The sequence below is a fragment of the Astatotilapia calliptera genome, chromosome 22 (assembly GCF_964374335.1).
Source record: "Astatotilapia calliptera chromosome 22, fAstCal68.1, whole genome shotgun sequence".
Lineage (NCBI taxonomy): Eukaryota > Metazoa > Chordata > Actinopteri > Cichliformes > Cichlidae > Astatotilapia > Astatotilapia calliptera.
In genome coordinates this window covers 30,515,168-30,536,297 of record NC_137442.1, presented here as the reverse complement: position 1 = coordinate 30,536,297, position 21,130 = coordinate 30,515,168, and the positions used below count along the sequence as shown (strand labels likewise).

The following is a 21,130-nucleotide window of genomic DNA, read 5'->3' as shown; positions in this document are numbered from 1 at the left end:
CTGGTTATGCATGACTTTTAGCCAGGTTGGTACAAACCATCTGCAGGTGCACGTCAAGAAGTGCCTGGAATATATGGAATATATATGTCATGTTTTAATTATATTACAGTTCAGCTGTCAGATCAGACACGATCTGCTCAAACATAAGGCTTGGGGACCAGAATTGGGCCACCACAGACTCCCAATTCGGTCGACTGGGCTGCTTAGAAAAAAAGGAGAGAGAGGAATAAATGTTGGATTTTCTTTTTTTTTTGTACAATGGGTCTGCAAAAAAAGGCTATTTTATGTGAATTAACAAAAATCTTTCTGCTCCATAATTAGAGGACCGTCTGGGCAATGACCTACTTTTTTCTGCTGATTTTTTTTTCCCCTTGTAATTTAAGCCCAAAGATTAATGCTAGCAGATGTTTTTCTTTAAAACTGCATTCTACATTTCTATATCATGTAGACAAAATGAGACATAATGTTAAAATTGAGCGTCTTATTCCTATATTAAGATAAATAAATGTTTTAATATGATAACAATGTCAGTGGTTTACAACTCTAAGCAGTTTCACAGAGTTTCATTGGTTTGATCCAGTTAAGACAAAAGCAGACTTTATGTCGACCCCTGTTTTAACGTTTTCCACACGTATCCAAAATGACCACAAATGAGGACGCAGTGCACACGTGCAGCTTAGAAACACATATATTTCGATTTCAGGTTCAACAGAATAAACATGACATCCTCAGATGAGGTTTTCATGCAACAGAAAAGTAGGAAGGAAGAAAGGAGGTTCGTATTTATCCAACACAAAGTACCAGTTTATCAGAGGCAGTGAGAATAGAAAAGGATTACACTGTAATAGATCAGAGAGTAGCAACTGTTGTTCTTTATCCTACCAGCAGAAGGCAGTGATACTAAAGGATCCCCAAAGCAGAGGTGCGGCTGGTTAGGAAGCTCCTGTGCGAGTGTTTGGTACTAGTTAAATGTCACATAGATGCAGCAGCACCAGGACGACTCTCAGCCCCCACTGCTACAGTAGTATTCAGTAAGTTAGCTAAATTCTGGCTAATGATGTCAAGATAAAATTGAAAGGAGACAACAACGTGTTGGCGTTCTGTCTGCAGAACACACCATTGAAACTAATATTACAGGCCAGAGGTGCCATGCTAACTTTGAATTAACAATAATCCTGATATTTAAAAATAAAATATCAATGTTGTTTGAGTATTTATGAATTCATGACTACATTCCTACCTCCTCCCTGCTGTGTTCATTAAAGAAGACAAAAAATTTGACCGAGAGCATTATTTTCTATAACTATTGAAATACCGTTAACGTGATTTTGTGTTTTGCTCATCACGACACCCATGATGACAAAATCCATCATGACAAACTGATATCCTTGAGTCCAACTTCCTTATGCGCCATATCCACACATTTTCTGTTAGCTTTGTCCCATTGCTTCAATTTGAGTGTGTGTGTTTTACCTTGAAAACACAAGAGGGCAATAGTGATCTGACTATCGGGGCATTTAAGGCGTGATAAAGGAGAATGGTGCTGGCCGTGCTGCAACCAGTGACTATGTTTATTTCAGGTTCAGGTCTTCTTCACAACTGCATCTGGTCTTTTTAAAACCTCAACAACGCACAATACTTATTTGTCACTGATACAGGAGACAAGTTTATAATTTTAAATTTTTTAAAATATATTCAACATTCTTTCTGCTCTATAAATAAGATCAAACAGATCCAAATTAGAACACATTTCCGGACTCGCTGCAATCTTGTGAAACACGTCCCTTCATCTAACTGCTCTGCAAGCAGACTAATCCAGGAGGTTAAAAAATAATAATAATAAAAAAATCATTAAGCTAGAGAGTGATGAACAAGCCCTTAGTGAGTTCTCGGTCTGTCAGAGGAAAAGAGAGCGCGGGGGTAGGAGGCCCGTGCTGTCCCAGAGCAAGACAAATATCGAATCATTTCTGCCTGGGGTCCATGCTGAGGAGGCTGAAGAGCTACAAAAAGTTACCGCTGTGCGTAAACTGTGTCTGTGGATTCTGTCGTCGCTGGGTTCGAAGGATCATGCAGTAGTATAGCGAACGGTTACAGCTATCTTAAGTTTACTGCTCATCGTTAAAGAACTTTAAAATACTTACAAATTAAGAAACAACACAACAAGATAATACTGTAAAAGTTAGCCTCAAGCATACAGTGTGTGTGTCCACATGCACGCACACGCATTCAGACCCAAATGCACAGCCATACTTTATATAAACAAATGGCGGCTCGACTGATATGTGCTACTGGTGTCATTGATCAAATGCAACAAATGGGATCCCGTTATTTTACAGGAATTCCTCCGCTCGAGTCCACAAAGAGGTCAATCTTGACTAGTTTTGTCTCTCTCTCTCTCTCTCCGTCACTGTAAACTGGAATTTGATCATCTCGATATTATCAAAGTAAAAGCGCAATAATGAGAATAAAAACTGAATAAATAAACCATGAAGGAGGAAAACAGTATGTACAAAAGGAAAATAAAAAGCATTTTAAATAAAAAAAAAAATAAAATAAAAGAAATCTGATGTACAAGCCCCGCCCCCATCCCACCCCCTTAAACTGCCCATTCAGATGGACCACCAGGAAGCTACGCTACATAATACTGCCTTTCAATGGCAAAGAGTGTGCGCCCCTATATGAAGACAGATGCACTTTATCTTATGATATACAGGCGTACAGTATATACATGATGTACATCTACATGTGCATATGTGTAGGAGTAGGAACTGATTCCTCTCCCTGCGGAAAAAAGAAAAAAACAAACAAACATCCACACGCCGTTACAAGCTCCTTGGAAATCCAACGCTCCAGAGAGAGAGAGACAGATATTATGGAACATTAGCAGGCGTCTCTGTCAGTCATACCTAGTCCCTTCATTCTCCCAAACATAGACGTAAAATGACAGTGACGACTTTCCTTATCCTCCTCTATCATCCTTGCACACAGTAACAACAACAACAGAAAGATATCAGAGACGAGAACCATCATGCATTGATTTGATTGACTGTTTCAATAGAGCAACAGAGCAAAGTTGTGGATAAAAAAAAAGAAGGTTGCAGTAGGGACAGTTTTAGAACTGGGAGGCCGAGCTGGGGTCACACTGGAGTAGCCTAACGATGGAGGGGTCACTTTTGGCACCTTTGATAAACTCCTCCAGGGATAGCTTGCCTGCAGGAGAGACAGGGAGAGAAGAAGAACAAAAACAAAAGAAATGCTATTATTAATTTGTGGAGATATTTTGAAGATGAATGTGTGTAATATGCAGAGATGGGCAGTAATGCGTTACTTGTAACGCGTTACTGTAATCCAATTACTTTTTTCAAGTAACGAGTAAAGTAAGGGATTACTATTGCAAAAACGATAATTAGATTACCTTTACTTTCCCGTAGGAACGCTGCGTTACTAAAACCGTGGTTTTTTTGCGAGAATGTCTCATGACAGTGACGTAAGCAAGTGCGACGTTCGTGACAACAGCTGTGTGCAGATCAACAATGGATCATATATTGAGTGCGGGAGAGAGTATGAGCGTGCAGCTTTTTAAGCGTGGAAGTTAAGTTTGATTCCATAAAAAGTGACAAAAATATTAGAATCCGTTGTGCGTGGGAAGAAAACTTCTTTTTACAGCGAAAAAAACCCCCCTAAACCTCCAAGCAAGCACCGAGTGCGCTACGACGTAATGGGAAATTCGCAGAGAAACTCGCGGATTCTTCCACTGACCGCTGCGGCACACCTGCACCAGGGTAAACCTCCGCCTACCCTACTCCTGCTTTACAGGTGAAAATAGAGCAACAGGACCGCTAGTCTTTGACTTTATTTATTTCCTGCTGTGTTTTACTTGCATCTATTTGAAAGACTGAGTGTAAACACAAAAAAATATTTTATTTTATATGCTGGAATGTGCAGAAAATAGGTTTAAATATTAAACAAATTTCTTCCAGTCAGAGAATGTTGCATATAATTTAATATTTGCTTGATGCATAAAGTTAAAAGATTAAAACTGATAAAACAAGTTTTAAAAAGAGACTTTTCCATTTGATTACATTTTGTATGATGGATTATGCAGAAAAAGTAGAATTGGGCTGAAAGATCTATTGCTTTATCACCTATTCAGGTTGTAAATCGTGTTTTTAAAAAGTAACTAAGTAACTAAGTAATTAATTACTTTTGAAAATAAGTAATCAGTAAAGTAACGGGATTACTTTTTTGGGGAAGTAATCAGTAATTAGTAACTGATTACTTTTTTCAAGTAACTTGACCAACACTGGTAATATGCTGAAAAAGAGTGAGCAAGGGAAGTATGATTAAGAAGTATCAGCTTCTGTACCTACACTGTTACTATAACTAATGTTCTGATAAAGAGGTGTGTCAGCCTCAACAAAGTCATGTCCACAAATATTTGCTTGTTCTACACAATACTACAGCTGGTGACTAGTTGATAGTGCACATTCCAAACTAACCTACTAATGTATTCAACGCCCTCCTCAAATATACAAGTGGGAAAAATAGTATTTCCGTGTGAAATGGCCAACTTTACAGAATTAAAATGTATGTTTACAGAATATACAGTGTGTGTGTTTGGGCTGTTTAAAATGCACCTTTTGAAGCATTTTATTGGATTATCAGACTACAATTAGCCAATGTGTCTGCACATTGTATCCTTACAGTTTATCAGTGCTACTTGTTAATGTCACTACCCGATCCGTACCTGAAACCTGATCGGTACCACGCATGCGCAAATCTTACGTCACTTCCTCTCTTTGCCAAGATTGCAACAGTTAATGTATTTGAGTGACACGGTTAGCGCCCAGTTAGCTCATAGCATTTCTCAACAGCTCTGCCTCCTTTTCGACTGCCCGGGACATTTAAACAATGGATAATTCGTATACAAACAAATTAATGCTTTTCTCCTCAACAGAGATCGTCCCACAATTGAACAACAGCGCCGTAAAGTATGAAGAATGGCGCCTAATTACAGACCTAATAATACTGACTTAGTAATATGTCACGTGAAGATTCATCAGTCAGATTAAGTGTTTAATGACAATTGACAGTGATAGCTGACATCATCATTACTATTCCAACAATCCTCTCTACACAGACAAGCATAAACACACGACTATCACTAAATCAAATTTAACACGCGTTTGTAATGATGCTAGTTCATTTTACAATAGGGCTCATTCACTCGGTCAGCAGGTGGCAGTATCCTCATACACTGGGGAGTAAACTGCCATTAAACAAAACAGAAGAAGAAGAAAACATTGCACATGGGCGGTATGGATTGGGTAGACCAATTTGTACAGTCCAACTTTGCACATGCTCAGTAAGGATCGGGGAGTCCTGATCCGTAACTGTCGTTTTATTTTTAGTTTTTGTCTACATTATATTGAAATATTTCATTATTTGATACATTTTAAGCTATACTTATTATTCTTAACATCTTAACAGACACTCTGACCCGTAACTATCGTAAAAAGCTTCGGCCAGAAGTAGACACCTTTTGCACATGCGTGGTACCGATCTTGTTTCTGGTACGGATCGGGTAGTGGCAGTTAGCCAAGCTTGCTAGCAATAGCTGATAAATTAGCGCTCTTTGCTTCTGGCAGGAAACAAAACCACAACAACAAAAAAAACATGGTGGCACCAAAACACTAGTGTAGCTTCAAATATGTAGTTAGCTCTCCATTAGTGGCATTAGCTATGATCATGTAATTGTTTTATGCTAGCTTGAACACTACATACATGCTGTGGTGTTTCTGTTCAGGAACTTTGACAATTCCATTTCTGTAGCAGCTTATGTTAGCATAAAATTTCAACCAGAAAACAGTTTGTCTGAACATTTACTAATGCTATAATGTATAATAGAATATATATGTATAATGATACATGTGTGTTTGGTGTGTATCTTTACACCAGCAGAAACCACCTGATAAACACTTGCTCCTTCTTTTGCTCTTATGCGAGGCTAAGCTAATTGCCCCCAAGCATGTGAGAGTAGTCTGTCTTGTATTTGTATATGTATTTCATCAATTATGTAGTTAGCTTTTAATGGAGGTAGGTAAGGCATAAGTACAGATCCTTACATCCCATTCATCTTCCTTTTCTTTGTATTTTATTTCTTGCCTTCATTTTTCTTCTGTTTTTAGATAAATAGAACCAACACTAGAACCAAGTGGAAGATTTTTATTCAGAATCATGTAACGATCTTTCGTGTTTTATGTCAGAATTATGGTTAAATCATATTTGAATCAATCCAGTGTTTATTTCGACAGTTACTGCAACATTTTTCTAATTTTTATTACTGCTGGCCTCTTCCTGTGCAGCTACATCATTACAGCCTTTAAACCCTTACTTCTCTGCGTCATGGAGTTTGAAGCCCAATCCCAATGTCCACACTCTCAGACTTACAGAGTTTGAGTTGCATTCCTGCTAAATCAGTCTGGGCTTATGTCTGTTCCAACCCCAAGTTTTTACGTACACGTGGGCTCTTTGGCAAACACTTTTGGTATGTCTGAATTTGTTGTTGACTTCGCAGATTTACCCACAGTTCATTGTGCTTACGTTATACATAGAGTTGCAGTTAATGCCTTAGAAATGCTTTTTGGGTAGGATAAACCTACCCAAAAGTTTAGCTTTTAGTAAAATATCTCAACAAAGATCTGTCAACCAATGATAACCAATATATTTGTCAATCAGCCAACAGTAAAGCCACATCCCCATGCCAATGAAACCATTTTCACATAACTTTTGCTTTGGGATTTGGTGCATGCTGGAAGAAGCCAAGGCCATAAAGGATGCACAACAATAGGCAGTGATAGTCTGTGAAGTTATTTCTTTTTGCACACAATATCAGACAAAATTACAGTTACCATGGTTATCTTCCAATTTACACAAAGTATAAAAACTTCAGCGAGGAAAGATTTCAGACTCTGGAAAGAAAACTTGTGAGAGATGTTTCTGAAGAGCCCAGAACATCTGCCAAGACACGATGACTCTCATAACCACTTTGGGAATTGTAGTCTCAAAGAAGACAACCACTAGAACCCTGCAGAGGTTACAGACCAAGAAAAACTGCTCTTCTGCAGAAGACACACCTTCAAACCACATTAAAGTATGCTAAGGATATAGATAGAAATATGTCTGCTTTCAAGTCCCAGTGTAAAACTGGAACATCTGGGCTTCCACTGTATACCTGATGTTTCTTTTTCTAACAAAAACAAACTAGAAAACATGACTTACAATTACAGATACTATACAGCAGCCTATAAAGGTTAATATGTGGTTTAAATAATCTGGTGTTACATGCTGGACGTTCTTCCTCTGGGAAAAGTCAGCCAGTGCTCAGCTGCAGATATGGAACACCACGATTGTACATCATTGTGGATCATCCTCTGGACTGAGTGTATGCTAACTAATCTCTGTATAGTTTGAATATATATTTAAGGCAAATAATGTGGAATAACACTTTAATGTTAATGTCACCATTCACTAATAAAGGCAGGCTAACATTAATGTTAGTGTAATGAATAATCGTGGTGGTAATGGTAGCAAAACAAAAAGAAAACAAACCCTCAACTATACAGTGGAAGGCAAGATGTCCCAGTTTTACACTGGGACTTGAAAGCAGCATACATTTGTGGATTTGTGCGTTAAATCAGTCTCATGCGGCGTGATCTGTGCGCATCTGGTAATTCGCCACACGTTTTGTGAGTGAGCGAGAGATGGTACGTGTAGTTTTACACATTTTTGTGCACAGAAAGGTTTTTGAAAGAGAAAATTATTGGATTTGTGAGCTGAGCAAAAGATAAATCATTGGACACATTCGTGAATCTTAGTTTATGCTTTATATCATATCGTCCATATTTGCAACTCTTTTGAGACATATTTCTTTCCATATGAGGACAACCTGGAGAAAGACTATGCGTACTGGAAGCACATCCTTTGGTCAGATTAGATGAAACTAGAGCTTTTTGGCCACAGGGTGTTTCTTATGTTTGGAGAAAGAAGGGAGGGATGCACAGCCCAAAGAAAACCCTCAGCACAGTGAAACACGGTGGTGGGGGTCTTACGCTGTGAGGATGCTTCAGCACATCTTGAACTGAGAAATGCATGAAGGTGGAAGGAATCATGAAGAAAGGAGGACGTAAAGATTTTGAAAGAAAGCCTCAAGCAGTCAGCAGTAAAACCAGGTCTGGATCAGCACTTTGTCCTTCATCATGACAAGTACCCAAAATATATGTCGCTCCTGGTGAAGCACTACCTCCTAAAGTCACAAAGCCCCAAGCTGCATCAACCTGCACTGCATTGAAAATATGTGGAGTGTGGAGAGCTCAGAAGTGTTTTTGAGACTACAGCAAATGACTGCAGACTGTTATCCAGCAAAAAAAGATACCAACAAGTATCTATTACCATCAGGGGGCTGATAATTAACGGCAGGGGGGAGGGGTGGGGGGTAAATAATTTTGCTTTTGTGTAAAAAAATAAAAATAATGTAAGAATCCAAAATCAAACCTTCAAAGAGCTGTGTTTAAAAACCCTTGCTCTGTTTGACAGCACTTGGGAAATACTTTAGTCAAATACAATTTCAGACGATGGCTAATAGTTCTGGCCTCATCTGCACTGTTTATTGCTATTCTAACAAGAAGATGACACATAAAGACTAATTGCTTTCATTAAACACATGCGCGCACACACAAAATGGTTTGTTTTTCACGTGTGAATGAAAGCCACATTTTTTTTTTGTAAATGTTGGACACATATATGCTGTTTGAATTCTGTACAAAGTCTTTTGTCCCCAACAAAATTAGCACATTTCAAAGATGATCTTGTCACATTCACCCAGCGCTACCCTCATTTCTTTTTCTGTCTCTCCCCAGCACCCTCCTTTTTGCCATTTCCTCCTCTCACCATCATTATTGAGGTCCATTTGTCTGAAGATCTTATCCGTCCTCTTCTCCGGCGTGGATTCATCCTCTGGCATCTTCATCACAGATGACACCATCTTGTAGATGGCCTGAGAGATGAGAGAGAAAAAGAAGGAGAGAGAGATTGGTTGGGTGGGCGGTGACAGGAGAACAAGAAAGATAAGTGAATTCAAGCCAGCAGGGACCCATTAAGGAGACTCAGCAGGAAAGAAGTAAAACACAACTGAACTAAAAAAAATAAAGTCACTGCAGCTTTCAAGATGCTGATAAACAGCCTTTCTGAAAGTCCACATGATTCACTGACATTTGTTGCTCCTGATACTAAGAGCTGCTCCCTGGGCAGCTTTTCCAGAAATACCCACGCAGCATTTGTGTGCCTATAGAATCGCTCCATCGCGCCACGGTGACATGGGTCACATGTGGCAGCGGGGTAAAGGGACGGAGGGCTTACAAGCAGGGCTTACACTATTGATTTCATACATCTTTATCTGTTGACCGATATGAGCACGCCGCGTCCCCTGATAGCATTAAATTAACCTCTGCAAGAGAAGCTCCGAGTATCAGCTGGCCTCAGGCGCAGATCTAAAATCAGCTTACGTGCCTATTAAATCTCCTCCGCTGGGAGTATAGGGTGTAAAAGCAACTGTAGATCGGTGTCGCAGGGAGGGAGCTCGCAGGAAATGAGCCCTCTGTGCTTTTTAGAAAGATACACTGGCTCTAAAATGTTATCTCCTCTGACTGTAAAGTCTCATGCCCACACCGTCCTTCAAAAAACTGTGGGAAAAAAACTCCAAGGAGAAAAATAGTGACAAAGGCGTCAGGCACACAGAAATAATCAGGTATTTTAACTGCCCTAAGTCTGAGCACAGATGATTCAGCTATGCCATCATTAGTGTGCAACAACCCTTCAGTTTCATGGTTGGCTCCTTTTATCTTTTCACCAACAATGAATGTCAAGCTAATGCCAACAGGTGTGCCAGGTGGCTCCCTGTAATGAGAGGTATCCTCAGATGTGCTTCCCAGGAAGGCTCACTAATGACTCGGGACCACAACAGAATCTGAAGACACAACAGCGATGACGTTATGTCCAAGATGTCTGTGGATTTTGCTGCAGAGATATCAGCTCAAGTTGAAATGGAGCCCAGCTGTACTCTTACTTTATACCATTTTAAGGGCATATTGTAGCATCCATCCATCATTAAGACAGACAAACAGCATTCAAACCAGCGTTAGCTCAATATTTGATTAATATTGTCCTAAGCTGACTTACTAAGGTAGCTAGAAAGTTAAAAAATAAAATAAAATGAACATAAGAAAATTAGTGAGAAAACAGGGTTTTGTGATACACAAGTTCACGGTTTGGGATGTGGACGTTATCCTTCCATTTGTTGAGGAAAACAAAAAACTTTAAACACCAGGGGGCAGCATTTTACAACTGACTGTGTTGAGATGAATGACTGTAGATGGTTGAGATGTTTTGATATTCCTCTTACTTCCTCCCACGCTCAGTTTTCAATCGATTTGGCTGGTTACATTAAATATTATAGTGAGTCTTTGCACCATCTTGTGGTACAAAATGGTATTACAACTTTGGATTATATATCTTTAGCACATTTCATGGATGTGAATATTAAGGTTTACACAAAAAAATAGAATTGATAAAAATCACATTTGGATTGAACTGCAGGTGTTTACTCAAATTCAGGTTATGAGTAAAGACGTGGACTCTAAAATATGAATTTCACAGAAAAGATATGTTGGAAGAGCACTTATGATACTTGTTAATAAGTCACCCAATTTTAATTGTGCCAGAGTAGAAAAAGCGACTCCACCATAGCAAGGCCATAGTCTGTAAAGGATTCACTGAAGGGCACAGCTTGTTGCTTTTAAGATTCCCCACAGCAGATCATCTGAATATCTCAGCCTATCACTAACATCTTCCTCTGTCACACCAACCCTCTGGAGAGGAAGAGGCTCATTCCTGATGTAATCCCACCTCTATGTTGGTTAGTGTTAGGGTTAACTCCCTGCCACTCCTACCGCACACCTCACCAATGTCTTTGCTGTTCTCATACATGCACTGCACCACCCTCACATACATCTCTCCCTCCTGACACTCCTTAGCACCCTATAATCTGCTTTCTCTAGATGCACAAAGACACAGTGGAGATCCTTCTCTACACTTCTCCATCAACACTCTCAAAGCAAACATCAGATCTGTAGAGCTCTTTGTCAGTATGAAGCCACACTGCTGCTCACCGATCGTCACCTCTCTTCTCAACCTAGCATCAGCAGCTCTTTCCCATATTTTCTTGGGCTGGCTCATCACTACTACAGCTCTGCACATGACACCTCTTGAAAATCCGTAGCAGCAGGCTTCTCCATTCCTCAGTTATCCTCTCACTCTTGTGGATTGTGTTGAACAATTTGGTTAGTAAGTCCACCGCCCTCTGTCCCTCATTTCCTCCTTACTAATCCTCTGCACTTCCCAGTTCACCATCTTTCCCCATTCTCTCATTCATCAGCTCCTCAAACTGCTCCTTCCATTTTCTCAGCAAACTTTTGCTTGTTAGCAAATATCTATCTTTAATCACCCTGACCTGCTGCACGTCGTTTCCACCTCGATCTCTCCGTCTAACCAATCTGCACGAGTCCTTTTCTCCTTCCTGTGTGTCCACACCCACATACAACTCACAATATGCAAGAAATTGAAATTGTGGTTATAATGATGGACACGTCCATTGATCAGCAAAAGTGTAGAGCTTTTATTAATCTGATAATGTGGTGTAAAACAAATCTGACCTCAGTCATGACCCTTCCACTCTCCTGCTCACTCTCAGCACATAATGGTCCCCTCCTTTCCCTAACGGTGTGTAACCTCAGTGAGCCTGTAGATAATCCTAGCATTCTGCACACTCAGGGATAAACTCAAGTTAAATTTAACTTGCTAATCCATGAGAATCCAGAAGTGCATACACACACACAGAATACACAGCGAGATCCTCAGTCCAATATCTTGACATATGAGTCCTTCTGCTTGTTCTCTTCAACAGTGAAAGGATTAGATGCAGCACTACTTAACAGCCTTCCTGCAAACTGTTGCCTGTGCCAATGCTGCACTCAGGGTGCCTATTAGAGTAAGTTAATGCATTCATCCACATACTTAAATGAATGCATTAACTTACTTAACATAACTAATGGGAGTATTTATTAAAGGTGCTCTGTCTTTTCTTAGTATTGTATAAATCTCTGTGATTGGCTGATCAATACAAACTGTAATGTAGTTTGCACCATGTGCTAGATGAAAATTTGAAGGACCAATGGAAAGAACAAGCAGGAAAAAGCAAGAAAACATACTGAGACTCCTGGTGAGATCAAATTAGTTATTCAAGAACATTCCTGTTTCAGTCGCATGATGTGTGTTTATGAAAATGAAATCAGGTTTGGGGATTTAGAATTTGAAATGGACCATAAATCAAAGTGCTTTACTACTCTTACTGAGTGCTTTTTACTACAAGCTACATTCGCATAGCATGCCCACAGGTCCATCACAGGCAATTTTGGGGGTTGAGTATCACCTAACTGGTGGACGACCCGCTCTATATCCTGAGCTACAACTGCTACAGATAAGAAGGGATCTTCTACACATTTGGCAAGCATACTGTAGAGTCTACATTAGTGATTTCATTCATGATTTAATGTACTCGGTTAGCTCGTTAACACGTTGACACCTTGCAGCCCCACGCACGGGGTGATCCGCGGTAACTTGCTAACGGAGATTTGCCGGGGTTATGGCGTTAACGTCATTTTAACGAGATTAATGCTGACAGCACTAATATAAAGGCCTGCTAGGGAGATGACAAAGTATTTTTGCACAAGTATTTATATTATTTAGTGATGATACTAAGTGTCTGTGAGCTGCTAAGGCACTCTAATTCATGTTCGCAAACTAGGATGCTACTAATGATTCCAGTGTTACAACTTCAAAACTGCCATGGCTAACTTTTTATCTAGCCTGAGTTTCCATTTAAAGGGAGTTAATTAGCTTGTTGTTGGTTATGTGGTGGGGGAGATGCCACCAACATCAACTCACTATGCAATTAGGTAAGCGTATACAGTCAAGAGGTAAATGTGATGTGTGACCTAGCTAAATGCAGTAGATAGCACTGCAACAACAGTTTGCTTTTAAATGGCAGTAACCTTGTGGCCCTAATAAAAGTGTCATAATGAGCTATAACGGAAGGTTTTGAGAGAAATCGCATGGTCTACATGTGACAACCCCTCCACCAGCACCTGAGGCCAGAAGAAGTGTTTACTTCCACCAAAACTAACCAGCTTCCCTTGCTTACCTCTACAATCTCCAGCATTTCCTCGCGGCTGATATACCCATTTCCATCCAGGTCGTACATACTGAAGGCCCATTTAAGCTTCTGCTCCAGCTTTCCTCGTGACGTCACACTCAAGGCAATGATGAACTCCCGGAAGTCTATTGTCCCGTCGGCGTTGGTGTCAAAAGTTCGGAAGACATGCTCGGCAAACTTGGAGGCATCGCCGTACGGGAAGAAATTGGCGTAGATCTTCTTGAATTCCTCCACATTCAAGGTTCCACTGGGGCAGTCCTTCAAGAAACCCTGAGGTTAAAAAAAGCAGATATTAGGTGAGACAGGGTTCAAAATAAGACCTTTAACTTTTTCTTTATGTCTATAGAATAATATAAAACAACTCCAATTCCAATAAAGTTGGGATGCTGCATAAAATGCATTGAATTCTAGGTGATCAGTGTCTATTTTGGACTGCAGATAGGCCAGTCTAGTACCTGGACTCTTCTATTATAAAGCCTTGCTGTTGTAATAAATGCAGTATGCAGTTCAGCATTGTGTTGCTCATACAGTTGTGGTCAAAAGTTTACATACACTTGTAAAGAATATAATATAATGGCTCTACCGAGTGTCCCGTTATTTCTAAAACTCTGATTTTTCTCTGATAGAGTGATTGGAACAGATACTTCTTTGTCACAAAAAACATTCATGAAGTTTGGTTCTTTAATTACTTTATTATGGGTTAACAGAAAAAAGTGATCACATTTACTGGGTCAAAAATATACATACAGCAACATGAATTAGCAATTTTGGTGACTTACAAAGTTGTCAGTGAACTGAGCTTCATAGCATGGCCTCTTAACTTGTGAGTGATTATGAGTGACTACAGCTGCTGACTTCTCTTAGGCCAGTTAAATAGGGCTCATTGGATACAAACGCCCACAAACGCTACAATGGGAAAGTCAAAGGAGCTTAGCATGGATCTGAAAAAGCGAATTATTAACTTGAACAAGTCAGGAAAGTCACTTGGGGCCATTTCAAAGCAGCTGCATGTCCCAAGAGCAACAGTGCAAACAATTGTTTGTAAGTATAAAGTGCATGGCACTGTTTCGTCACTGCCAAGATCAGGAAGAAAACGCAAGCTATCACCTGCTGCTGAGAGAAAATTGGTCAGGAGGATGAAGAGTCAACCAAGAATCACCAAAAAGCAGATCTGCCAAGAATTAGAAGCTGCTGGAACACAGGTGTTATTGTCCACAGTCATACGTGTTTTGCATCTCCATGGACTGAGAGGCTGCCGTGCAAGAAGGAAGCCCTAGCTCCAAAAGCAGCACCTTAAGGTTCGACTGAAGTTTGCTGCTGATCACATGGACAAAGATAAGACCTTCTGGTGGAAAGTTCTGTGGTCAGACAAAACAAAAATTGAGCTTTTTGGCCACAATGCCCAGCGATATGTTTGGAGGAGAAAAGGTGAGGCCTTTGACCCCAAGAATACCATGCCTACAGCCAAGCATGGTGGTGGGAGTATTATGCTGTGGGGCTGTTTTGCTGCCAATGGAACTGGTGATTTACAGAGAGTAAATGGGATAATGAAGAAGGAGGATTACCTTCACATTCTTCAACATAACCTAAAATCATCAGCACGAAGGTTGGGTCTTGGGCACAGTTGGGTGTTCCAACAGGACAATGATCCCAAACACACATCAAAAGTGGTAAAGGAATGGCTAAGTCAGGCTAGAATAAGGGTTTTAGAATGGCCTTCCCAAAGTCCTGACTTAAACCCCATTGAAAACATGTGGACAATGCTGAACAGCATTGTCCACATGTTTTCAAGTCCATGTCAGAAAGCTATCAAATTTAACTGAACTGCACCAATTCTGTGAAGAGGAGTGGTCAAAGATTCAACCAGAAGCTTGTGGATGGCTACCAAAAGCGCCTAATTGAAGTGAAAATGGCTAAGGGACATGTAACCAAATATTAGCACTGCTGTATGTATATTTTTGACCCAGCAGATGTGATCACTTTTTTCTGTTAACCCATGATAAAGTCATAAAAGAACCAAACTTCATGAATGTTTTTTGTGACAAAGAAGTATCTGTTCCAATCACTCTATCAGAGAAAAATCAGAGTTTTAGAAATAACGGGACACTCGGTAGAGCCATTATATTATATTCTTTACAAGTGTATGTAAACTTTTGACCACAACTGTATATGCAAGAAGCCAGGAAACTAACATAACTTTTTCAAAACATCAGAACAGTCAGAGATCAAATTTCTCAATCAAAACTTTGAGTAGTAACATTTTCAATCATTTAACTTCTTATTCTGATAAGAATGATTTTGAAAAGGAGCTTAGTCTTGGATCAGAAAAGCCAACGCTATCTTCTATTCAAGCCCTCACATTTGATAAAGCGGAATTGTGCCTGAGGAAAAAAAGGGAGGTAAAAGTCACTTCTATCCCTGGTCTTTGTTCAAAAGAAATAAAGCTCTTTTACAAAGACCTTTAAAATAGAGGCAATGAGGTAACAAAACCATTTCTGATGGCTGGGATTTCTACTCACAACTGGAGGGGAAAAATCAGCAGGGTTGTGCTCCTAATAAATATTTTTTAATTGACAGTGTTCAAAATTTCACTGTGTTTAGTGAAGCATCCAGCATCTCCCACACTCAGAAGCAGTTGATCTGCTGAGAGCTGTGACCACTGTGACAGGTCAGTGAGGGGTGGGCTTTAACTTGTACAACTCTTATTCAGGACAGCACGCACAGCTGTTCCATAGGTTTAACCCACGTGTAAAGCTCTGCAGCCACTACACATATATCCATGTGCATAAGATGAGATAACTTGTGAGGTCAGGTCACTGTGGCATTTCATAATGCTAAGCTCCCCACTGAATAAAGGACTGGGTTTAGACAGTGCTCTGTGGTGGACGGAGATAAGACTGCTGTCAGTGTTACAGATCACAGATAGAAACATGTCTGTACAGAAGACGCAAGGATGTCCTAACAATCGTGATATAAATCATAACTCTGCTGTGTGACATATTTGCCTAGTTTAGGACTTATTTTTACCAACAATGAAAGGATCCAAAGCACTTTTGAAATGTTTGAAGATCAGGAAGATTCTGATTTTGGAGAAACAATAGGTAAAGAGACTTATTTTAAAACATGCAACTTTGATATCAGAAGATGATAACTCAAGCCATGCTGTTCAGACGGTAGTTAAAGGTGCAACATTGAATATTTTTCTAACACCAATTGATCCGATTGTGCTGTGTCACATGCAAGGTGACGAATCTACTTAAATCGACCAGATTATTCATCTTTATGCTCCGGGTTATTGCTTTTATTAGTTTGCTAATGCGTTCAGCTATAAGGGGTGGGCAATCTCCGTCCACGAGGGCCGGTGTCCCTGCAGGTTTTAGATCTCACCTTGGGTCAACACACCTGAATCACATGATTAGTTCGTTACCAGGCCTCTGGAGAACTTCAGGACATGTTGAGGAGCAAATTTAGATTTAAATCAGCTGTATTGGTTTGAGGACACATCTAAAACCTGCAGGGACACCGGCCCTCGTGGACTGAGATTGCCCACCCCTGAGCTAGTTGCTAGCTAGTTGTGTTGCTCCCAAATAGCCAAAGAATCTGACAAAAATGGTTGTGTTATCAGCTAACACTAGCAAGCTTAGTTGGCATTGTATGAGTAGATCGTACAGATACCTGGTATCTGTATTTAAGCCAAGTAACATATCCCACGAAGGTTGATTCTGTTCATCTGCACGTAGCATTTTCAATCGGAGAAACGTTTCGTCGCTCATCCAAGTGACTTCTTCAGTCTTAGCTGACTGCAGGTTTCCCCAAGTACATTTGCACAATAACTGAAACCAGCCCACTGAAGGCTGAGGAAACCTGCAGATGAGTGAAAACGCTACGTCCAGATGAACAGAATCAGCCTTTTGGGATTTGCTTACATGGATGATCGAGCATGCATCAAGATATCCCACGATCGAATAAAAGATTGCAAGTCAACAAACAACACAGGATCATGGATTTGTTGGACAATCTGTCTGTATAATAACCAAACTGAAATCCATATTATTTGCTGGATAACTTCAGTGAATATGCTCCAAAAGGCACCGACACCACAAATAAGAGAATTTAAGAGAGATAAATTGCCTGAGGTGAGCACTATTCTGTAACTCAAAGTTGCCCCACCCTCATTAATAGCTAACATTTATTCCTGTATAATGTTAAATGGAAGAACTGAAAAAAAAAACCCCCCGCCTGCACAGTTGCCATATGCAGAGAACCTGGGCAGTTTATTTCTGTACTAAAGTTGAGCCTCAAGCCTCAGATGGCCGTTTGAGAAACTGCAGTTTTTGGTTCTTTGCTGTTGGCTTCATCGTACGGCTTTATAAACATCTATGCCAAACGATACCTCTTATAGTTATATTAGTATTACTGGTCCATTTTATGTAGATGCCATATAAATACCAGATCTGTCATTATATACAATTCAATATAAATCTGCAAAACAAAAAAATACAGTATTTCTCTTAGAAGTACAGTAGTGTAAGACTACAGCTATAATATAGTACAGTACTGTGCAAAGGTTTTGAGCCATTCACCATTTCTTTTTATTTTCTGCATTCCTTCTCATGCAGCAATTTATTGCAGCATGTGGGAACACAATTAGAAATACAGTATTTAAAGCTTTAAATTTAAAGTTTGTATAGTTTTAATGAGCTTGAAAGTCAATATTTGGTATGACTAGCCTTACTCTCCCACGCAGCTTGAACTCTCTTAGGTCAGCTTCCTTATCATTTTATCAAGTATCTTTGGGAATAGTTCGTCAAACCCTTTGAAAGACAGTCAAAGCTCTTCTTTAGATGTTGGCTTTTGTTCTATTGTCTGTTAGGATGATCCCACATTGCTTCAAAACATTGGATTTTTGGCTCTGGGGAGGCCAATCCATGACTGAAAGTGTTCCATTGTGTTAGTTCTTCTACCAGGAAGGATTTTTACTGTATTGGCAGTTTGTTTATGATCATTGTATGCTCTAAAATGAAGCTGTGGCCAATCAGACACCTTCTAGATGGTACTGAATGGTGGATCAAAATCAGATAGTACTTTTCCATCTTTTCCATCATCATCCAAAAGATCCCTGACACAACTGTCTGAAATGCAGCCCCAAACCACGACAAAGCCTCCATCATGTTTTACAGATGGATGCAGCCACAGACTATCTGTACCTCTATCCTGACCTCCTCTGTACACATTGATACACAAAATACAGCTGAAGAGCCAGCTGTAATCTCTCAGGCATCTCAGGTCCTGTGTCAGGTCTTTGCTGGATTTTGTTCTGTTTCTTAGGGATGTGACTTTCAGATACTGTTCATCTACTGATCTGCGGTCTGTTATGTGTAGACACAACACAGGTTTGGTGCCTTTAGGTGGCATTAGGTGCCATTTTATCCTAGAATGAATCATACGTCAGGGTTATGTGGCTCAACAAACAAGAGAAAGCATTCCTGTGAAAATGAGTCAATGTCTAAAGAAAAACTTTGAACACCTTCAGAAAGCCTGGAGAACTATTGCTCAAGACCACTTTAAAAATTTACAATAAAGTCTTGCTCCTTGGAAGGAGAGTATAAAGAGTTGAAGGCAGGCTCGAGACTTTTGCACAGTGTTCAGGGTGTGAATTGTGCACCTTGTACCACTCCTGCAACTCGTGGTCGGAGAACTCTGTATTCTCACGGAGATCCTGCAACACCTCTGGCCGCAGTTTGCTGTTCTGTTTCCCCATGGCAACGGGATGGGACTTTGGGTTTCCTTGACAACAACAGCGACTACAGCACTAGCCAGGCTGCTTTTCACACCTGTCAATCAGAGATAAGGAAACGGGAGGTCAGCAACAATTAAGAAGAGAGGAGGGTGAACTCGAGTGACAATTGAGAAGTGCAAACAGCGCAACGTCACCAAAGCTGCTCGGCAACAGACGAAAAAAACAAAAACAAAACATATGAGGGATTAGAAGAGAGGGTTCGCACAGTCGACTGTTGGCTACAATTAAAACCAGCAGCTGCTTTCTGCTTGAACAAATAAAATGATCGGGCAAACCATGGAACAGTAACATAGACACTTCCAAACAGACAGCACAGCTTTGCAACTCACACAAAGTCTTTTAATGGAATCAAAGCAAGCCTTGTGACGGTATTGTTTCCCAGTCCGTTTGACACGAGATGTTACGCAAGTCTTTAAACTGCCGCATCACAGTCGCAAAACGTTAAATAATCCTGAGCGTGCCCCGGTGACGTCAAGCGCTAGCCCACTGATCACATTTTTATGGGATTATTTAGCCAGCTGCGTGTTTGTGTGTCAAATCAGCCGTGTGGTGTGTGCCTTCAGATCTCCTAATCTTCATGTCAGATCAACCTGCTGCACAAAATGCGATTTCAATGATTCAACTAAACAATAAAACCATTACTAAGAAAAGGAGTACATCACTTGTATAAAATCCGATTCATTTACCTATTAATAATGTAATGAAGGTACTTTGGAGGCAATTTGGACATTGCAATAGTGGTTAAAGATTAAATACATAGAGTAAGAGATTTTAACAGTAGGAAAAAAAACTAAATATACCTTAAATTGCCACCAATTAGGGTTGAAATGCAGTGGTTGCCTCATTTAAAATGATGTCTTTGTGGTATTTCTTGTGGTAGAGCTTTCTATACAAACATTTATATAGTTCTGCACTGTAACATCTTTCAGTAAAAAAAAAAGGTCCAACAAACTTGTGCTTGTTAACTTTGTTTCCTTACTTTGGACCACTAATTAGCTTGTGCTCAGCCATCAAAGTGTTCTGTGACTTCTGTGTGTGTGGCAATGCAAATTAAAATTACAGTATCAGTGGGGCTTGAACACCTCTGACGAGACGCTTCCTGACCTACACTTTCTCCTCGGTTGAGCTCGGTAATTACGCCGTCAGCTTTTCGTGTACGTGCCCAAAGAAGCGGGAACAAGTGCGGGCCTGTTTGTGTTTACGTGACCTCTACAAAGTCAAAGTAAGCTGGTGGGGCATTTGAGGTGGACGGCGTGGTGTTTATCACTGACTGGCGAGAGCTGCACCATCGCAGAAGCGAAACCCACGCACTCAGCCATCTCTTTACTCGGCTAATAAAATTAGGCTTTACTGTAAACGCTTGAGCACTGACAGTAATTCTTATAGTCAGTCCCCAGCCTGCTGACGCTGGAACTGCAACCATCAGTTATGAGTCCTTCCTGTTTGGGGTCTGGTGAAAGTTGCAGAGGGAGGACTGGGATGTGACGGAGGTTGGGATCGTGTCGTCACCAACAAAGTGCATTATGGGACCATTGTTCGTGCAAATCCAAGTTGAAAAAAATCAAATACAGAGACTGAAGATGCTTTTGGGTCATCAGAATGGTGAACTGCTGTGGCACAGCCGTGTTTTACAGAGTGGAGGAAGACTTTTGCTCTGGTCATGAAGCCGACGATGTACGGCTTGAAGACATCGTAGGGATTTTGCTACATTACAAATGTGGCAGTTATATGTAGGCTGTAGCTACATGGTGGTATGGCTTGAATCAAACAAAAGCTTTATACTTTCGTGTTTTAAAACTTCTGCATTCCCGACTTCGTGCTGTCGTTGCACTTCAGTTACACATCTACAGTAATTGTTACATGGTTACAAAATATTAGTATGTAATAATAAGGAAATGTTGTGTTTTATCGAATTGGAAAAAAGACAAAACACATTACAGTACAGCATTGAATATTGAGTAACTACCTGTTGATGTCCATCTTTGTTTAGGTTTTGAGCGAAC

At 40.2% G+C, this 21,130-nt stretch overlaps 1 protein-coding gene across 1 annotated transcript in view; it reads right to left on the bottom strand.

Moving 5' to 3' along the window:
- Window positions 1–2,583: 2,583 nt before the first annotated feature.
- The window catches only part of hpca (hippocalcin), a 51,483-nt gene continuing 32,936 nt past the window's right edge, over window positions 2,584–21,130 (bottom strand). The window contains exons 2-5 of the mRNA XM_026155594.2: window positions 18,993–19,161; window positions 13,316–13,597; window positions 8,950–9,055; window positions 2,584–3,210 (exon numbers count right to left, since the gene is read on the bottom strand). Of these exons, the coding sequence (XP_026011379.1) occupies window positions 3,113–3,210; window positions 8,950–9,055; window positions 13,316–13,597; window positions 18,993–19,088 (582 nt within the window). The 5' untranslated portion in view covers window positions 19,089–19,161 and the 3' untranslated portion in view covers window positions 2,584–3,112. The remainder of the gene's footprint in view (window positions 3,211–8,949; window positions 9,056–13,315; window positions 13,598–18,992; window positions 19,162–21,130) is intronic.